Consider the following 19,642-nt stretch of genomic DNA (forward strand, 5'->3'; position numbering starts at 1 on the left):
TCACAACTTCCTGAACAGCATGGCAGTGAGCTGGTATGACATGGGCATTCAAAAACTGTCACAGTGTCTACAAAAATGCATCGACCGAAATGGTGATTATGTACAAAAATAGCTAAATGTTCAAGCTTTATAATGACGTAAACCATTGTAGAAATAAACAGGTATATGAACAGTGGAACCTCGGATTGCGAGTAACTTGGTCTACGAGTGTTTTGCAAGACGAGCAAATATTTTAAATAAATTGTGACTTGATAAGCGAGTGAGGTTTCGCAATACGAGCGTCACGTGTACGTACGTTTCCACCTCCCCTGTGCCTTTGTTTTCCCCTCCCCCTGCCACTCTCTTTCCTAGGAAAGTGTGTGTAATCATTTCCCGCGCTGGACTTCAGTTGGCGTGCATCGCTCGCATAGTCAACACCGTACGAGTGTACATGTTTTGTTTCTGTCATCTGTGATATAACTGTTTTGCAACGATGGGCCCTGTGAACGAAAAGAAGGCTAAAAAGGAATTTGGTCGGAAGAAGGAGATGATTACAGTGGATGAATCTGTTCAATGACAATGCAATGTCACATTTTCGTGAAATCCTCAAAAAGAGGCAAAAGCAACAGTCATTGGACAGGTTCCTCGTTAAAGTTGCACGAAAAGAAAACACTTCCAATGAGCCAACCGATAGCAGTGATTCCATTAGTGAAATTCGTGCTACACAGTAACTCTTCTCATGTCATCTCTCGTCTCCCTCACACCAACAATGATTCTATTGTAAGCTAAAGTACAGTTTAATTGTTTTACTTTATATTTTGTTTTAGAAATGTTATGCGAATAAATGTTTTTGTGTTGTGGACAAATCATCTGAGTTTCAATAGTTTCTTATGGGAAAATTTGGTTTGATATATGAGCAATTTGGATTACGAGCATGTTGCCGGAACGAATTATGCTCGCAATCCAAGGCTCCACTGTATTTATAAAAAATAGGAGACCTTATTTTTGGGATTACCTTCGTAAAACCATTTTCCTGGTCTGGTGGCTGGGGGCTTCATATTAGACAACAAGAAGACTATAAATACCATCTTCTACAAGTAATACTACAAGGGAAAATCCATGGAACATGTGGTCCGGGGTGAAGTAGGACATCATGGCTCTGCAACTTGAGCCAGTGGTTTGGGGTGACGAAGCTTACTCCTATTTAGAACAGCTATGAACAACCAACACATCATACTGCTGATCGCCAACATTCTGCAAGGATATGGCACATGAAGAAGAATGAGCAAGTCTCTGTTGTCAAAGTAGTTGATGAAGTAGATGCCATTTGGGCATTCAGCACATGTGGCCAAACCATTGCTATTTCTGATCTTGAATTAATTCTCCAATTGTTGGGTGGCTTCCACACTTCAGTCTGATGGTTCCATTACAAATTCATTAAATCTCAGCCATAGACGCCCAAGAGAGTTTCGGTTTACTCGGTCTGCCATCTAGTGGGGACCTAGAGTAAAACGGAACGTCGAAATTGACAAGCAGACAGCCAGATGGCGTCAAATTGAAATGTCTGCACACGGTAGCTGAGGCCATACGATTATTATTATTATTATTACAAAGCTGGTCATATGAATAGTATTGACTAGGCGGACTATCTTCCAACATATTTACTGTCATTGCAGCAGAACGAAAAAAATAAGCGAGTATAAGATGTGGATTTTAGCTGCGATCATGGCATTTTCTTCCACAAGCACTATTCAAGAAATCCAAAGGCAGTTGTAGCAATATGAATCCTATTATGACTTCAGCAGTTGAGTCACTTTCTTCTCCTGCACTAGTGAACCAAGGTATTGGAATTTCTGACTTGTTCAGTTTTATTCCCAGAATGGCAGACAGCTGCTGATGAACTATTGGCTGCTATAACTTTGGCTTTTTCTGCATTGCTGATTAGTACATATAATTTGGCAATGTTGGCTGCATCTTCTAGTATGACTGGTTTCTACATCGTCATTTGCAAATACCGCACTATCATCAGCAAACATTAGGTCAGTTATGAAGTCATTGGGAAACTTCCCTCATGATCTCATCAGTGACCAAATGAAATAGTAAAGACAAGATCACACAGCCTTAGTGGACACCACATCAGACAGGAAATTCATCCAAGAGTTCTCTAAGTATGTGAATTACTACATGCTGACTGGATTTGGTGTAATATTTTCTTGGATACGTGTTCACTTCTTAGCAATTTTCACAAGGCTGGTCAATGGACGCTGTTGAAGGCAGTGTGGAAATCAATGAAAATTATGACTGTTTTCTTGCCACATCGTGCACATTCTTCCATCAGCTGTCTGAATGAGATACCTGACCATAGCAGCTTCTTTAAGAATGAAAACCAGCTCGATCCTCACTTGCAGTCTGTTCATAATGGCTCTCTACACACAATTGAATATGTGCATGAAGATCTTTCCAAGAACTGATAGTAGATTGATGTCGTGGGAATTCTGGCAATCACTGCTGTAGCCCCTGTTCCTGATTGGGAAAATCACTGTGCATTTCCATGTGATAGGAATTTGTTCCAAGTGCCAGACAAGCTGGATCAACACGTGTACACGCAGGATCAGTCACCACCAGATTTAAGTGTCTCTGCCACCATTTCATCGACACCAGCTGCTTTACCATTCTTAAGCACTTTACTAATTTTTTTAAACTTCTTCCAAGGTGGGTTAAAGTATTAGTGGCTATCCTAATTGACACATTAATCCTTGTGGTTCGTTATGATTTAACAGTTTCTCAAAATATTCACTCCAGCATTTCAGTCCCTTGCAGAAGGATCGTACGAAAGAGCCATCAGACTTGTCACCAATTCGTTTGGTCTTTCTGCTAAAGAGCCTAAATATAGTGTACAGTGTGTGATATTTCTTATAATGTGCGATTTTTTCAATTTCCACGGCCACTCTAACTCTGTAGGCACTGTACTCACTTTTGAGTTTGTGACAGACTGACTGATTAACTTGTTTGTACAATTCATGGTCAAAAAGTTTAGTGTGTTTACATTGATCGATTCGGTCAAGGAACTTGTCTGACGACACACAATTGGACAGACACTCTCAACACTGTCCTGAATGGTGCTAGCAATCTGGTCAGTTACAATGTTCTCACTCTTGAACTGTTTCAGGATGGTGAACCAGTTAATTGAAAGTTGTGCTTAGAGGCCATACCAGCAAGCGTGTATCAGTCATGCCTGATCAATTGTGGTTTAGATCATTTTAAACTTGTTAGTCAAAGCTGTAGACAGACATGGAACAGGTGATGAACTGATCTGCAGTCTGAGCCATGCATTGCCTGTATGTCTTTCAGTGATGATCGGAATCAGTATTGATCAGAACATAGTGTAGAAGTGTATTTCGAGCATGCCAGGTGAGCTGGTGCTTATGGGGATACTGAAAAAAGTTGGTTGGTGCAAACGGCAGCAGGCTTACCCCATTATTAGCTTCATCTGATCTAAATTTTTACAGTGTTTCTTCCCAACCTCTAATGTCTGATCCCACATAAGTGTTGAAAATACTGGCATCAACAGTTAAATCTTTCTTAGGCAAGGATTTGAAGGCAATTAGGAATTCAGAGTAAGAATACATCTTTTGTTACATCTGAGATGACTTGAGTGGATGCACAGATGGTGATGATGTGCAATGGGACAGTTCCAGCAAGAGTGACTTCGCATTCTTCCCAGAAGTGAAGATGAAGCTGAAAGAGCAGCGTTTTGCATCTGACGAGAAAGTTCTGGCAGCATGGGATCAGGAGTGTGAAAATGTAACCGAAGAAAAGTGGCAGAGTTAGTTCAGTGACTGGTCTCGACATATGGAGAAGTGTATTGAGTGTGGTGGAAATTATTTTGAAAAACTCTAAAGCATTCACTCACACTGCAAAACTTTCCTAGTGCCCTTTTTATGTGGATATGGTAGAGTACATCAGCAACATGATAATGATAATTAGACAGAATGAGGAACAAAGTGAAGGACTTCATACAAGTGTATGCACCACAGACAGGGAACAAAGAGGAGAATATTGAGGAATTCCTGGAGAAACTAGAAAAGGAGATAACTGATGTGGAAGTGATTATAATTGGAGACTTAAATGCACAGGTGGAAAATGAAAGACAGGAAAGGAAAAAGTAATCAGACCATATGGATAAGAGAAAAGGGATGAAGAAGGAAAGATAATAATAATAATAATAATAATAATAATAATAATAATAATAATAATAATAATAATAATAATAATAATATTGGCTTTATGTGCCACTAACTACTTTTATGGTTTTCGGAGACACCGATGTGCCAGAATTTAATCCTGCATGAGCTCTTTTGCCGGCCCTGTGGTGTAGGGATAGCATGCCTGCCTCTTACCCGGAGGCCTCGAGTTTGATTCCCGGTTAGGTCAGGGATTTTTACCTGCATCTGAGGGCTGGTTCGAGGTCCACTCGACCTACGTGATTACAACTGAGGAGCTAACCGACGGTGAGATAGTGACCCCTGTCTAGAAAGCCAAGAATAACAGCCGAGAGGATCCGTCGTACTGACCACACGACACCTCATAATCTGCAAGCCTTAGGGCTGAGCAGCGGTCGCTTGGTAGGACACGGTCCTTCGGGGCTGTTGCGCCATGGGGTTTGGTTTGTTTTCTGAGTTCTTTTACGTGCCAGTAAATCTACCGACATAAGGCTGGCGTATTTGAGCACCTTCAAATACCACCGGACTGAGCCAGGATCGAACCTGCCAAATTAGGGTCAAAAGGCCAGCACCTCAACCATCTGAGCCACTCAGCCCGGCAAGAAGAAAAGAAACTAGTTTAGTTTAGCGAGAGGAATGGACGATTGTGGGCAACACATAGTTTCTGGGGGAAAAAGAAAACCTCAGAAAAATTACAAGATATGGCTAGGGTGCCAGGAGGAAAAAAAAAAAAAACAGTATTTGATTACACATTCTGGTGGAAAGGACAAATCACAGACAGTTGTTGATGGATGTAACAGCTTTACCACGAGAAGCATTTGATGGAGATCATAGAGTTGTGGTAGCAAAAAATGAGAGTGGGAAAAATTAATTTTAATTTCGTGCGGCTATTTCTAGCTGAGTGCAGCCCTCGTAAGGCAGACCCTCCGATGAGGGTGGGCGGCATCTGCCATGTGTAGATAACTGCATGTTATTGTGGTGGAGGATAGTGTTATATGGGGTGTGTGAGTTGCAGGGATGTTGGGGACAGCACAAACACCCAGCCCCCAGGCCACTGGAATTAACCAATGAAGATTAAAATCCCCGACCTAGCCGGGAATTGAACCCGGGACCCTCTGAACCGAAGGCCAGTGCACTGACCATTCAGCCAACGAGTTGGATATGGAAAAATTAAAGGAGATAGTAAAATATAAGTGTGGATGTTAAAAGATAAGAATGTACAGGAAGAATTTCTGGACAGACTGAAACAGCAAATTCCAGTTACTAAAGTAGGAAATATAGAAGATGAATGGTCCAACTTCAAAAGGGCATTCATAAGTGGAGCAGAGAGTGCCTGTGGTAGAACATTGATGAGAGTGAAAGAAAAGGAGACACCATGATGGAATGAGAAGTTGAGAGAAACAGTAAAAGAAAAAGGAAAGAATGGTAAGAATGGAATAGAGACAAAAGAAAGAAAGCAAAAGAAAGTATTTTGATAATAAAAAGAAATGTAAGAAATTGGAAGGAGAAGAAAAGTCGGAAATAATTTACACAAAAGATGGAAATAGATGGAGCTGGCAGTAAAAGAATGCAGTACGGAATTACAGTATACTAAGTACAATAATATGAAAGAAAGAGTGTATACAAAGCTGATGAAAGAGGAAGGTGGAGAGTTGACAACACATCCACAAGAAATAAGGGGAAGATGGAAGGAGTATTTTGATAAACTGTTGAATGGGAGACCTTATGCAGAAGGAGTATTTTGATAAATTGTGGAATGGGAGAACTTACGCAGAGGGGATGGTAGTAATATGGTGTGGTGACTCAACAGTAGAAGATGATATAACATCATTAGAGGTGGGATTAGCAGTCCATAAAACGAAAATGGGGAAGGCACCAGGGATGGATGAAATTATGTGGAAATGATGAAGGCTGCAGGACCTGTTGGACTACAATGGGTGTACAGATTGTTAAAGTGCATATGGAAACAGAAACATGTGCCAAAAGACTGGGGAAAAGGAGGAATAATACCAGTTTGTAAGAAGGGGGACAGTTGTTTTTTTACAACTTGCTTTACATTGCACCAACACAGATAGGTCTTATCGCGACGATGGGACAGGAAACGGCTAGGAATGGGAAGGAATTGGCCATGGCCTTAATTAATGTACAGTCCCACCATTTGCCTGGTGTGAAAATGGGAAACCACGGAAGACCATAAGAAGGTGGACAAAAAAGTGTGTGATAATTATAGAGGAATCGCACATTTATCACGTGGCAAAAATACCGGACAGGTATTAAAGAGGAGAATAATAAGAAAGGTAGAAGGAGAGTTGCAAGAGGAACAATATGATTTTAGAAGTGGAAGATCTACAGTGGACTCAATCTTCAACATGAGGCAATTAATGGGGAAAAAAATTGGTAGTATGGAAAGGATCTGGTCATGACATTTGAAATTCGAATAAAAGTATATGATAGTGTTACCAGGGAGAAGGTGTGGGGAAACCATGGTCAACAAGAGACTGGGTACACAAACTGTAGAAATGGTGCAAGCAATGTAGAACAACTGCAACAGCAGCAAACAGACTCCAGATGAAGAGACGGAATGGTTTAGAAATTAAACTGGTCTAAGACGGGAGTGTGCTGTCACCTCTTTTGTTTCTAATGGTTATGGACAAAATTGTAAAGGAGACAACAGAAGCATAAGGGAATAGAGAGCTGTAGTTATTACTATTTGCTGACGATATTGTTGTCTGGGGAATGAACAGCAAAGAAGTACAAGAATAATTTGATGCACTGAATGAGAAAACTGAAGAAGTATGGTATGAAAATCAGCTCAAAGAGAAGCAAGACCATTGTGATATCGAGAGGAGAAAGACAAGGGAAAGGCATTGTGAAAATTGGTGGTCAAAGCCTTGAAATTGTTGACAGTTTCAAATATCTAGGGAGTGAATTAATGCAGAATGCAAGGCTGGACATGGAGATTAGCAAGAGGGTGTAACAGAGCAATGCATTCTACCAGAGTGCAAGAAACCTTGTCTGGAATAAGGAAGTGTAAAGAGATATGTACAAAATGTATTATGCACCCATATTGATTTATGTGGCTGACACCTGGACAATGACAAGTATATAGGAGAGTAGAATTGAAGCCAGCAAAATGAAATACCTAAGAAGTATGATAGGAAAGACATACTGAGAAACGAAGATGTGAAAAACGAGGTTGGAATGGGAAACCTAATTGAGAAAACTGATAGGAGTAAACGAAGATGGTGTGGACATGTAAAGAACATGGAGGCAAAAACAAATGATGGAGATGAAGTTCGAAGGAAAAAGATTGAGAAGGAGACTTAGAATAAGGTGGATCGATTCAATAAGGAGGAGTGTAAGAAAAAGAAACCTGGACTGGGACAAAATGATGGAAGAAGAATGGTGGAAGGAGAGAGGGAGGTGAAGTGCCATACTGTAAATGCCCTGACCTGGCAGGAGCTGGATGTTAAGTACAAAATGATGATGGTCAACCAGACACAAGTGGGAACTAAGCCCACAGCCTATGTTTAGAGCTCTGCATGGATGCAGATATCCGCAAAATTAGTGCCTTGGCGGATGCAAACTGTATGGCAGCGCGTATAATTGTGCTGATAATTTCTAAATAATTATGTTTATTGATTTTCACTCAGGTATATTTTAGAAATCTCAACCAGTGAGTCTTTCATACATTTCATGCAATTATTTAGCTTGTGATTAGGCGCCCCTTGACACCGGTATAGGAAAATGGTGATATATAAAGAACCTTGAGTCTATAAAGCCGTAAATCTGACCTAAGTCTAACTGGCTCCTGCTCGCAATCAGTGAAAGGAAGGAACAAAGGTTCTGAAAGGAAACCGGTCAATATGTCGGTAGTTGTCACGAGAGGAAATCTCTCATAAACCTGTGACTGTAGAGGGTCTGGTCCCAGATATCAGTCCTATTGTATTATGTTTCAACACCTAGGATGTAATATAATAAATTAGTTACAATATTCGCGGATATGGATGAAGAAGTGCGGATGTGGATGCAGATGAATACCTATGTTTTCCTTATTGAGCTATGATGGTATCTGTCATTCCTGTTTTGTTGCAGGGATCTGGCAGGTTGTGGGTTTGGGTCAGGTCCAGTTGGCAATTTTTGTTTTGTACTTTATATTTCTTCGACATGTGCTATAAGTACTCGACTCAACCTAATAAGCTGAAGGTCTATTTCAAATCTAATAATAGTTTCGTGATACCTTCTCTCATAACCTGAACAACTTTCTCTCCTAAGTACCACCCACCTGTAAGTACACTGCAGCATGGTATCCAGAAAGGTCGACACAAAAACGAAGCTCCCTCTATCTCCAGTGGGTGGTTTCTCAGGGACCTCCGGTAAACAGAGGACAATCCATGCATGAATCTCTGCTAGACTGAAGGAACCCTTCAAAGTCAGTACATTGTATGGTCTGAAAAGACAAACATAATTCAAAGGGTGAAGCACCTCGATCTCTCATGGTGACATATTTACTTACCAGTACATAAAACATGAGGATGAAAGACAAGAATTAAATAATTCAGTGCTTGGTCAGGTGACTTTAGGTAGTTGTCATTTACAAGTTAATAATAATAATAATAATAATAATAATAATAATAATAATAATAATAATAATAATAATAATAATAATAATAATAATAATAATAACAACAACAACAACAACAATAATAATAATAATAATAATAATAATAATAATAATAATAATAACAATAATAATAATAATAATAATAATACAAGTAAAATGACACAGAGATTTTTAGATCATTTTAAAATTTAAGGGACCAGTTTCAACCTAACCAGGGGTCATCCTCAGCCTTATACTTCTAAACATTGGCAAGTTATACAATGTATGTACAATCATTAAAATCCCTTACAGTATGCTTTATCACAAGACATTAAACACACATAACATAAACATTTTTTAAATTTAATTTTGTGTGGCTATTTCTAGCCGAGTGCAGCCCTTGTGAGGCAGACCCTCCGATGAGGGTGGCGGCATCTGCCGTGTGTAGGTAACTGCGTGTTATTGTGGTGGAAGATAGTGTTATGTGTGGTTGTTATGTGTGGTGTGTGAGTTGCAAGGATGTTGGGGACAGCACAAACACCTAGCCCCCGGGTCATTGGAATTAACCAATGAAAGTTAAAATCCCCGGCCCGGCCGGGAATCGAACCCGAGACCCTCTGAACCGAAGGCCAGTATGCTGACCATTCAGCCAATGAGTCGGACAACATAAACATAATTTAAGTGTCAACATTGTGTAAACTGGTACTACCAACAAATGGGACACACTCAAGGAACAAATGTGAACTGAGTGGCAAATTTCAGACCTCCAGTCCAACAGAACTTGTTTACAAGTAGTCAATTAACCAAAAATTTTATTTGAATTCCACAACTTGTGTTTTAAGCGTCTTCTAAACTGTTGATATATATTTTAACGTGTGTTTTATGTCTTTGTGATAATGTATACTGTAAGGGGTTTTAATGATTGTACATACATTGTATGACTTGCTGATGTTTAAAATTATAAGGCTGAGGATGACCCCCGGTTGGGTTGAAACTGGTCTCTTAAATTGTAAAATAGTCTAAAAAATCTGTTTGTCATTTTACTTGTAGTGTATTGAAAGGTGCATAATCTCATAACTTTTCTCCTGAATACATGTCAATACGGATAAATAATGAAGTTCTTAAACTTATCATCATATGCTGGAAACATGAATGACAGCATTACAGTACCTTACACTGTTGCTAGATTGGACCACTACCCTTGCCAGATAGAATACGAATGTTTGTTTTGAAGAGTAGCAAACATGTTTTCCGTGCAGTTAGTTTTTCTGCTCGTTCCTACAATAGTGTCACAGCGTCTTGATTCTTTAAGTGACAGCATGATAGAAGTCCTAAGAAACTGGAATTCATGATCTGAACTGGATAACAGCGGTGATAAATAATCTACTTTCTGTCAATAATTCAGATCAAGATACATACCCAATTATGATGATAGTAGCAATACACCTCTCTGTTTACCCAAATGTTTCAAACTTTGACACAAAGTATTACCGGTAATACTAATGAAACAATTTTAATACTAATAATAATATTATTGGCTTTAGGTCCCAATAACTACTTTTACGGTTTCAGGAGACGCTGAGGTGCCGGAATATAGTCCTGCAGGATTTCTTTTACGTACCAGTAAATCTACCGACATGAGGTTGGTGTATTTGAGCACCTTCAAATACCACCGGACTGAGCCAGGATCGAACCTGTCAAATTGGGATCAGAATGCCAGTGTCTCAACTGTCTGAGCCACTCAGCCCGGCTGAAACAATTTTAGATGTTAATATGAAAAAGATTAATTATATACATGATTTAAAATAAATGGGAAAAAAATGAAAAGCTCAAAAACATGTTGAAAATAAAAGAACCAAATGAGTTTGGTGCTGAGACAGACAATTATAGTATAGGGTGCAAAAAGAATAATTAATTTAGCTCAAAAGGTGTGGAAGTTATGAAACCTCAAAATATGGCTAAAATGTTCAGTATACAAATATGCCAGTGTTCAACATGTTAATCAGTCAACAAAATCTCCTCGAGAGACAATGCTGAAATAGCTATGACCAGTATTAAGACTCCTTTATTAGTCTTGACAGTTCTAGCGGCAACACAACATGTGCAGCAGGAAACCATCAATTTTACGGTGTCGGTAGAAAGAAGGTTTCCTTTGACACTCAAGGTCTTGTACACAATGAATCTATTCCAGAAAGGTATCCTTTCAAAAAGAAAAGCAAGCAAGCTCACCGTTTTAACTGTCTGTTGTTATAAATATGTATTCATGACTATCTTATAAGCAAACTTCATCTTATAATAACTGTTTGAACCTTGGTGAATAATCCCATACTTGTACAGAGCCAAATATTCTTGCAGGAAGCAGTCTCACCTTTCAGGATCAAAGGTATGGCACCGCATGTGTAACGAGAGCGGCTTGATGCTGTATTGGCGCACTTGACAGCATTTGGGCTGCACAAGGGGAGTGACATAGGCCTGTAGAGTACCGTGCTGCCCTTCAATAGTCCGTATCTTTACCTCGAGCCTTGTGGTGTTCAACTGACAGCGGTAGGTGGCAAGTAGAAAGTTACCACTCTAGAAATAAGGAAGATATATTGGTTAGAATTAAAAGTAAAAAAACAATAAAAACGGTGGTATTATAGCCATCTGTTATGGCTGCATTCCTGTTGATAGTATAGCTCTCACACTATTGATATGATAAATTACCTGATGTGGGTATTTGTGACCAAGACTGTTACTTCTTATACCAGATATCTTAACAGCTGTCCTCACGGGGCTAACTCATCCCAGTTTCAGTTCCTATAGAACATATGATTATGTTTTTAGTTTAAAGGGGCCTAACAATCCTACAAAAAAAAAAAAAAGAAGAAGAAAAAATCTGTAGAGCTAATAATCACACTTGGAGAACATCTCAAGGGTGGGCACTTCAGAATCAGAAAATCCCAATACAGTTCATAAGTATCCTATGAATACCAAACTCGCTTTGTATGAAGAAGAAGCTAAGAGTAGCAGTTAAGCAAGCAAGCTAGCTTGCAGTCTTACATAACTGTTAATATTGTAATAAAATGAAATGTCGTATGGCTTTTAGTGCCGGGATATCCCAGGATGGGTTCGGTTCGCCAGGTGCAGGTCTTTCTATTTGACTCCCGTAGGTGACCTGCGCATCGTGATGAGGATGAAATGATGATGAAGACAACACATACACCCAGCCCCCGTGCCACTGGAATTAACCAATTAAGGTTAAAATCCCCGACCTGGCCGGTAATCAAACCCGGGACACTCTGAACCGAAGGCCAGTACGCTGACCGTTCAGCCAACGAGTCGGACAATATTGTGATGATAACCACGGACAAGCAACCTGAACCACAAGAACGTGACCGTTCATTTCAGAAATCCCTTGTTGGTTAGCCAGGTTCTGAACAGCAGCTGCTTTGTGAGAATCACTTAAGAAAAAATGAAGTAAACAAGTGATAGAGAATCTGCCACCTGGATGATGGTCCTAAATGTAGATCAATTATGACTGATTAACTGATTGATTGATTGATTGATTGATTGATTGATTGATTGATTGATTGATTGAAACCAGTGACTGCACCACTTTGGAGCAGGGGTCAAACATCAATAATATTACAAGATACAGAAAGCAGATGAGATGGAGAGCTCAGGTCACAAATGATGAAATGGTAAGACCATTCCTAAATTCAGTGAAGATCAGGAAGCTGCAATACCTTAGCCATATGCTGCAAGGAAAGTTTTTTTCTTTTTAACTGTGAAGTTCTTCAGTCTGTCTAAACTAATTCAGTATAAATGTAGAAAATACATTTGAAAAATAATACGAATTAGTTTCAACAGGCTGAAGAACATCACAGTTCTAAATTAACTAAGTCGGAACTGAAGAAAAAATCACTTCCATTACAAAAGAAAAATAATCTAAAAAATCTATCAGTATTACAGATCGTCATTCGAGGGAAGATACAAAGGCATAAGATCATGCGGAAAAAGATAACTTTCGCGGCTAGATAATTTAAGAACTTGGCTCTATTGTCTGTCTGTTGTTTGTAGATGGATGCAATATTTTTATATAAAAGGTAGCCTGGTATGCTACATTTTATTAAATGTGCCAATCAGATGATTTAGATGATAAACTACATGACCACAGCATGCATACAGATGAGAGGAGCTACACCATTAATACAACAGTGTATCCTCAGAGCCATCATACTTTGTTATTACACAAGATGATTATGAGAAGCTTATGATATCTTGAAGATGTGATGACACTACTGCTACTAATGTAAAGGCTGTGTGTTTAATATTGTCTATCAAAGAGGCATCATAGTGACAGACTTTTGTCCTGGAAAGGAGTTCTTGAATATACCACTAAATTTACTGACCTGTGGTTTTTGCGTTTCAACACCCTTAAATGACAATTCATAGCAGCTGATCACCTAGTTAACTATGGTATGCAATCGGTTGTGACAAAGAAAGTGAGAGATATTGATATGTAATTCTATCTACTCTTTCCTTCCAGTACAAGAGATGAGATAATATTGGTCTCTTAACAAGTACTGTGCCAAGGCATTTTCTATTTCTCAGTTCATCCATCAATTAACTATCCAGCCTGTAACTGTCTGGTGTAATGTTTTTATTCTTAAGTATTTCCCCCTTTAATGATACAAAACTAACCAACAGTATTCAAATAAGAGTAACTTCTACAGAACTATTGAAGAACTTACCACAAACAAGTCTGGAGGTATAGGGGTAGGACTTGACCAAGGTGAAGAAAGATATGAGCAAAATGACAAAGATGTATGTTACAAATTACTGTGACCTCTGCTGTCAGCAAGATGTAAAATGGAACAGAATGTTTATTTAAATTCTCAGACGCTGTTTCCCATAGTCCTTGGAATGCTTCCAGTCTTAATAAGGACAGACTTGGAAAAATAAAAAAATTAAATAAAGGAGGACTGAATGACATCCCAGTACTTACATCAGGCTCACAAGCACTGTAACTCACTACAGCAGAGTTCCTCTCCAAGTCCAGGAGGTCTACAGGCACATCACTCTGTAGCAGAACATTGTCAATAGCAGTTTGAACTTCCAATGTCAACAGATAGGACGCATCCTCTTTACATAATGTTATCTGAAAATATAAAATATTTATAATTACAAAAGGTGAATCTTATTCTTGAAAGCTTCACTCATTGGCAAACTGAAGTATACATAGGGTGACCATAATTCTATAAGCAAAACTAAGGACATTCCTTTCCCAGAATCAGATGCTGAGGAAATTAAAACAATTGATCCAGTAACAAAAAACTGAGGAAAGAACATTTTAGAAGTATAATTTTGTCTACAAACTTCAAATTTTTACAACAAACTTCACATGTATTGAAAATAGTTCAATTTTTTGTCTGTCACATGACTGGAAAACGGCATAGCAGAATTTCCCAAACCTGTATTTTTGTTCAGGGATAGCAAGAGTGTGCACAATACTATGTGATTAGTATACAGTGTGGCATAGTAATTTTAATAGGCCATACAGGAAATGTCAGATATTTCCATTAATATTAGCTGTGTCAAAAAAATTTACTTGATAAAAGTTGTGTAAAATGTTATTCTTGATATATTACATTTTATGTTGTTTTTTTTACCCACACATGAAATAATGGAGACATTCACAATTATTACACTTTTCACAAACTTCTAAATATCTCCAGAAATGTTAGTTCTATCTCAAGAATGTACTTAACAATAATAATTGGAAATCTAATCTCCAATTATTTATATTTGACACAATTTTTATTGCAGGAAACATTTATGAACTTAGATTTTTATTACCAAGTCCATCAACGCCAAACATCACTGACGAAGAAATGGTAATGGAGAACCTGATGACAATGATAGTGATTGTTGAGACTGATTTTATAAGCTACAAAATCATATGGTCATTTAGACCTATTAATCAGGAATGTGGCGGTTTGAACAGTCATCAAGAGCTTTGTGTTTTAAATATTATTGTATATTTTTTAAATATGAAATTTACGGAAGCCTCAAGATAAGACTTTAAGGACATTAAAATGTCAATCATCATTTTCTTTAGTTATCGAAATTTGGAAATGTGGAGAAAAAGACATTGTAGTCATAAAGAAGTTTCAATCTATAAAAATGCGACCAATATTGAAATTTGCGATGTGCAGAGATCAGTGAAGCCACAGAAATCCTTGTCAGGCAGTGTTATGCAAAGAAATTTATGTTTTGAGAATTTATGTGAATTAGAAAATGTTAATTAGAATAAGGTTTTTAGGACTCTCGGCAAAGACATTACTGAAGAATATATTGAAAGCTATTTTTTTTTTAAATTATTGTAACTGATGGGTATGAGGAGATTTATGTTCAAAGAGATCTGGGTATTTGAAATTTCCTGTAGTTGTGGTTGTCATCGGTCTGTTGTAAATGGCATCTAAAATTGATAACCAACTTTTGTGTCAGCTTGTACTGCCACGTGGAGGTTTCGATAATGAAATTGCTATGTTTCGTAATCAAACTCTCTAGAACTTGTCCATATATGGTAGGGTAATTTAATTGGCCAGAATAACAGCTTTCTTCATTGGTGAATGTGGCAATCTAAGGTGTTGTTATTGGTTACCTTGTAATCGCATGATTTCCTGTTTTGGGCTCCTTGTGTGAGCAAGGCAATTTTTGTCCACGTCTTTGAATTCTGATCGCCTCAGCGGGCAGACGCGTTTTGCGTCCATCCCGCTTTGGGTCCCCGGTCTCTTACGGTAAGCGATTGCTTTTCACTTCAGTTAAATTTATTCTTGTGTTTCGGGCTTCTCTTGTTTTATGTAACTTTCGGAGATAATGTAATTCGTTTTTGCACAACAGAGTTTTCCTCTAGACTTCCACATTCACCAATTTTAATTTTTGAATGACCGGGCCTCGATGGAGGGTCACAGCAATATTTGTGTTTTTCTAGGCAACTCGTATTTGGTTCTAAATTAGTAACTTAATCCACTATCAGAAGAGCTGTAGTTGTAATCAATAATTTAACTGTTTGTGGTGTTTGCCTTACTGTAATTATGTTAAAGTTTATCCATAATGTCAGAAGATTACAGTTTGTGCCTTATAGATTTATTTAATTTCTTTTTAAAATGCTTAATTGTCAATGGTTATGTCATTTGTTTTGTTTCATTTGAAATTGTATTTTTTCATTTGTTAATTTTTAATACATTTGAGCTCAAGGGTGTGCGCCGCGCATTTCTCTTTCCCCGCAATGAGATACGATCTCATACCCTCATTAGGGTTCCTTTCACTTTCCACGATCCTTTCATAGTTGTCGTCGTTAAACCTATAAGTTAAAAGTTGCCGCAATGTGAACTTGGAATGGAAATTCTAAGTTCCCATGGAGGGAATTAGATATTTTTCCACCAATAGAGCATAACAAAAATCAGAAAAATTAGATGTATGGCTATTCAGGCGTTTGCTCTATTAACCAGCGTTTCGTCTTAGGTCTGACACTAGACTCTTCAGAGAGGGATGTGTCAGACCCTACCCACTGATGCTGGGGTATATGCAGGTGAACTTATCAGAAGCCTATTTAAGAGGCACAGTCTGATAACTGCATATGGGAGATAAAACTCCACAATGGAATTAATGCCCCCCATATGCAGTTATCAGACTGTGCCTCTTAAATAGGCTTCTGATAAGTTCACCTGCATACACCCCAGCGTCAGGGGGTAGGGTCTGACACATCCCACTCTGAAGAGTCTAGTGTCAGACCTAAGACGAAACGCTGGTTAATAGAGCAAACGCCTGAATAGCCATACATCTAATTTTTCTGATTTTTGTTATGCTCTATTGGTGGAAAAATATCTAATTCCCTCCATGAGAACTTAGAATTTCCATTCAGAATTGCTAGGCGGGCATTAATTCCATTGTGGAGTTTTATCTCCCATATGCAGTTATCAGACTGTGCCTCTTAAATAGGCTTCTGATAAGTTCACCTGCATACACCCCAGCGTCAGTGTGTAGGGTCTGACACATCCCACTCTGAAGAGTCTAGTGTCAGACCTAAGACGAAACGCTGGTTAATAGAGCAAATGCCTGAATAGCCATACATCTAATTTTTCTGATTTTTGTTATGCTCTATTGGTAGAAAAATATCTAATTCCCTCCATGGGAACTTAGAATTTCCATTCGGAATTGCTAGGCGGGCATTAATTCCATTGTGGAGTTTTATCTCCCATATGCAGTTATCAGACTGTGCCTCTTAAATAGGCTTCTGATAAGTTCACCTGCATACACCCCAGCGTCAGTGGGTAGGGTCTGACACATCCCACTCTGAAGAGTCTAGTGTCAGACCTAAGACGAAACGCTGGTTAATAGAGCAAACGCCTGAATAGCCATACATCTAATTTTTCTGATTTACGTGAACTTGGCATTAAATTTGTTTATTTAATTTCATATTTTTCTATTTCATTCTTTTATTACTGTTATTATTATGTAGATGCCAACAGCTGCTACAAGGAATATAATGAAGATGACTACTGAAATGAGAAGAAAATTCTAAACGAAGGATACTCAAAGAATTTGAGAAAAAGGAATCGTAAACAGCTAGAGGAGCTGAATGGCCAATACTGTCAATCTGGAAGAAAATATATGTGATAAGTTACAATGTCCACAGCTCTTAAAACTTATTACTGAATTTAAAAAATTACACTGATAGAATATTGTTGTTACTTGAGGTGTACTTTGTCTCTTCTGCCATCGCAAATCTCTGTTAAGTGGCATTACTGCTACAATTACAAAAACTAACCATCAGTGATGGGTTTATTTATTTAGCGTATGGCTAGAGATACAGCATCTATTGTTATAAGATCTACACTATATACGTATGTCCAAATTGTTTATATAGTCTATAGCCTCTGGATAGGGGCTGCCTGGCCGAGGCGGTAAAGGCGTGCTCGGTTCGCCCGGAAGGACGTGGGTTCGAATCCCCGTCAGGAAGTCGTAAAATTTAAGAAAGGAGATTTCCACTTCTGGAGGTGCATATAGTCCTGAGGTTCACTCAGCCTACACCAAAAATGAGTACCAGGTTAATTCCTGGGGGCAAAGGCGGCCGGGCGTAGAGCTAACCACTCTACCCCATCATGTGCCGTGGTTAACAATGGTGGAAGCCTTTACCTTCCACTCCCCCAAGGGCCTTCATGGCCTGTACGGAGGTGACTTTGCTTTGCTTTGCTTATAGCCTCTTGGACTTTAATGTATTTTAGAATTAAGGGTTACTCCAATTCAACATTGTAATTGTGAAAACAATTTTAACCAAATTTTTAAATTGTACTTGCTATGTTTTGGACGTCATTGTATTTTAGTATTAAGGGTTACTTCAATTCAACGTTGTAATTCACACTGTCATACTTTTAATGTGTACACAATTCCTATGTTTTTTACACATTATTACTAAACATGGATTTATACTCAAGCAAAAAATTTGTAAAAACAATCCAATTATGACAGGTCTTAACCTTGAGACAATTATGTAGGCTGAAGATGCTTGTAAATAAAGCGAAACATGTTGCTGTAAATTTGTGTTGTAGTATTATGCAACACAAAACAAATTTGTATTGAATAGGTGGATCAAAATAATCACTATATTGTAAGCATTTATAGCCTCTGGAGCTGCAAAAGCAAAGTCACTAGCACTGCCATTTTATTTTCTAGTCCTGCATTCTTTGATTATGTGGGTATACAACAGTTAGTTTATTTATAAAAACAATACTAGCCAACATATTTAATGTTTAGCTTAGTACACTGGTTATTGTGAGGTACCAGAGGTCAATTTTTTCACCAATATTTACAGGAAGACAGCACCTCTCTCTAAAAGTTACTCTTTCCTTTGAATGAATTAAGGAAGTCAATGGATATCAGTAGTGAAATTAATTTGTGGAAAATTCTTAATTTTTTTCCCCTGATGATTATCAAAACAAATGTCCAACTATAGTGAGATATGAAAGCACACAACAATTGCTGAATATTTGCTTTGAACTAGTCCCAGTAGGTAATATAATCAAATCACATTTTCTTAGTAAAGCCCCATTCTGCTCTATGTAAAAAACATAAATAAATTATATAAAATGTATATTCTACTACATGCAAATAATAATGTAAATAACCCATTGGGATCCTTTTCTCCTTTTGTACTTGTCCTGTGTTCTTACTCTTTTATCACCCATGTTCAACCATATATTTTTGTCTCTTTGCTTTTCCTCTCTTTATCCAGCTTTCTTGCTATCCTACACTTCCCACATCAAGACTGAAGATCTGTCAAGATAGCCCCTCAATGAGCCCCCTGATGAAGCCGGGAAGCAGAAACAAGCTGGTCAGAGGCTGAGAAAAATTGATGTAGAAGATCTGGGACTGACAAGGAGAGAGCCAATCTGCCTGTAGACAGTAGTGTATGAAGACATAGAGATTGTCCTTTCATTATTCCTGTCTTTCTATTTATGACTTGATCTGTGACTGTGCTTGTTCTATTATGTGTTCCTACTCATGTTCCTATCTTTCCATGATGGTTGTAAATAAAACAGTGGCAACACAGATATACTGGCAGAAAAAAATATCCAAACACCAAGAAGGGGTTGTGCTAGATTAACCCGCTAAGTGGGGAGGTCATATACGAGAAATTCCTGCATGGTGGGGAATCATTTTCAGTAAAATTTTTATTTAAAAAAGAAATAGTTTTTGCCAACCTATACACGCTTAAATATTATATTAAACTTAGCATAAAATTATACATTGCAGTGTAAATTGCGTTATTATTTACAATTAAAACGATTTT

At 38.1% G+C, this 19,642-nt stretch overlaps 1 protein-coding gene across 2 annotated transcripts in view; it reads right to left on the minus strand.

Moving 5' to 3' along the window:
- The window catches only part of LOC136867400 (Bardet-Biedl syndrome 7 protein homolog), a 65,647-nt gene that overhangs the window by 14,439 nt on the left and 31,566 nt on the right, over positions 1-19,642 (minus strand). Inside the window, exons 10-12 of one of the 2 annotated variants that reach the window (XM_067144595.2) lie at positions 13,820-13,945; positions 11,174-11,376; positions 8,488-8,652 (exon numbers count right to left, since the gene is read on the minus strand). In XM_067144595.2, coding sequence (XP_067000696.2) covers positions 8,488-8,652; positions 11,174-11,376; positions 13,820-13,945 — 494 coding nt within the window. Of the gene's footprint in view, positions 1-8,487; positions 8,653-11,173; positions 11,377-13,792; positions 13,946-19,642 lie in introns of both variants that reach the window. The other variant, XM_067144594.2, reaches the window with a different exon arrangement.

Source organism: Anabrus simplex, chromosome 3 (genome assembly GCF_040414725.1).
Source record: "Anabrus simplex isolate iqAnaSimp1 chromosome 3, ASM4041472v1, whole genome shotgun sequence".
In the NCBI taxonomy this organism is placed as follows: domain Eukaryota; kingdom Metazoa; phylum Arthropoda; class Insecta; order Orthoptera; family Tettigoniidae; genus Anabrus; species Anabrus simplex.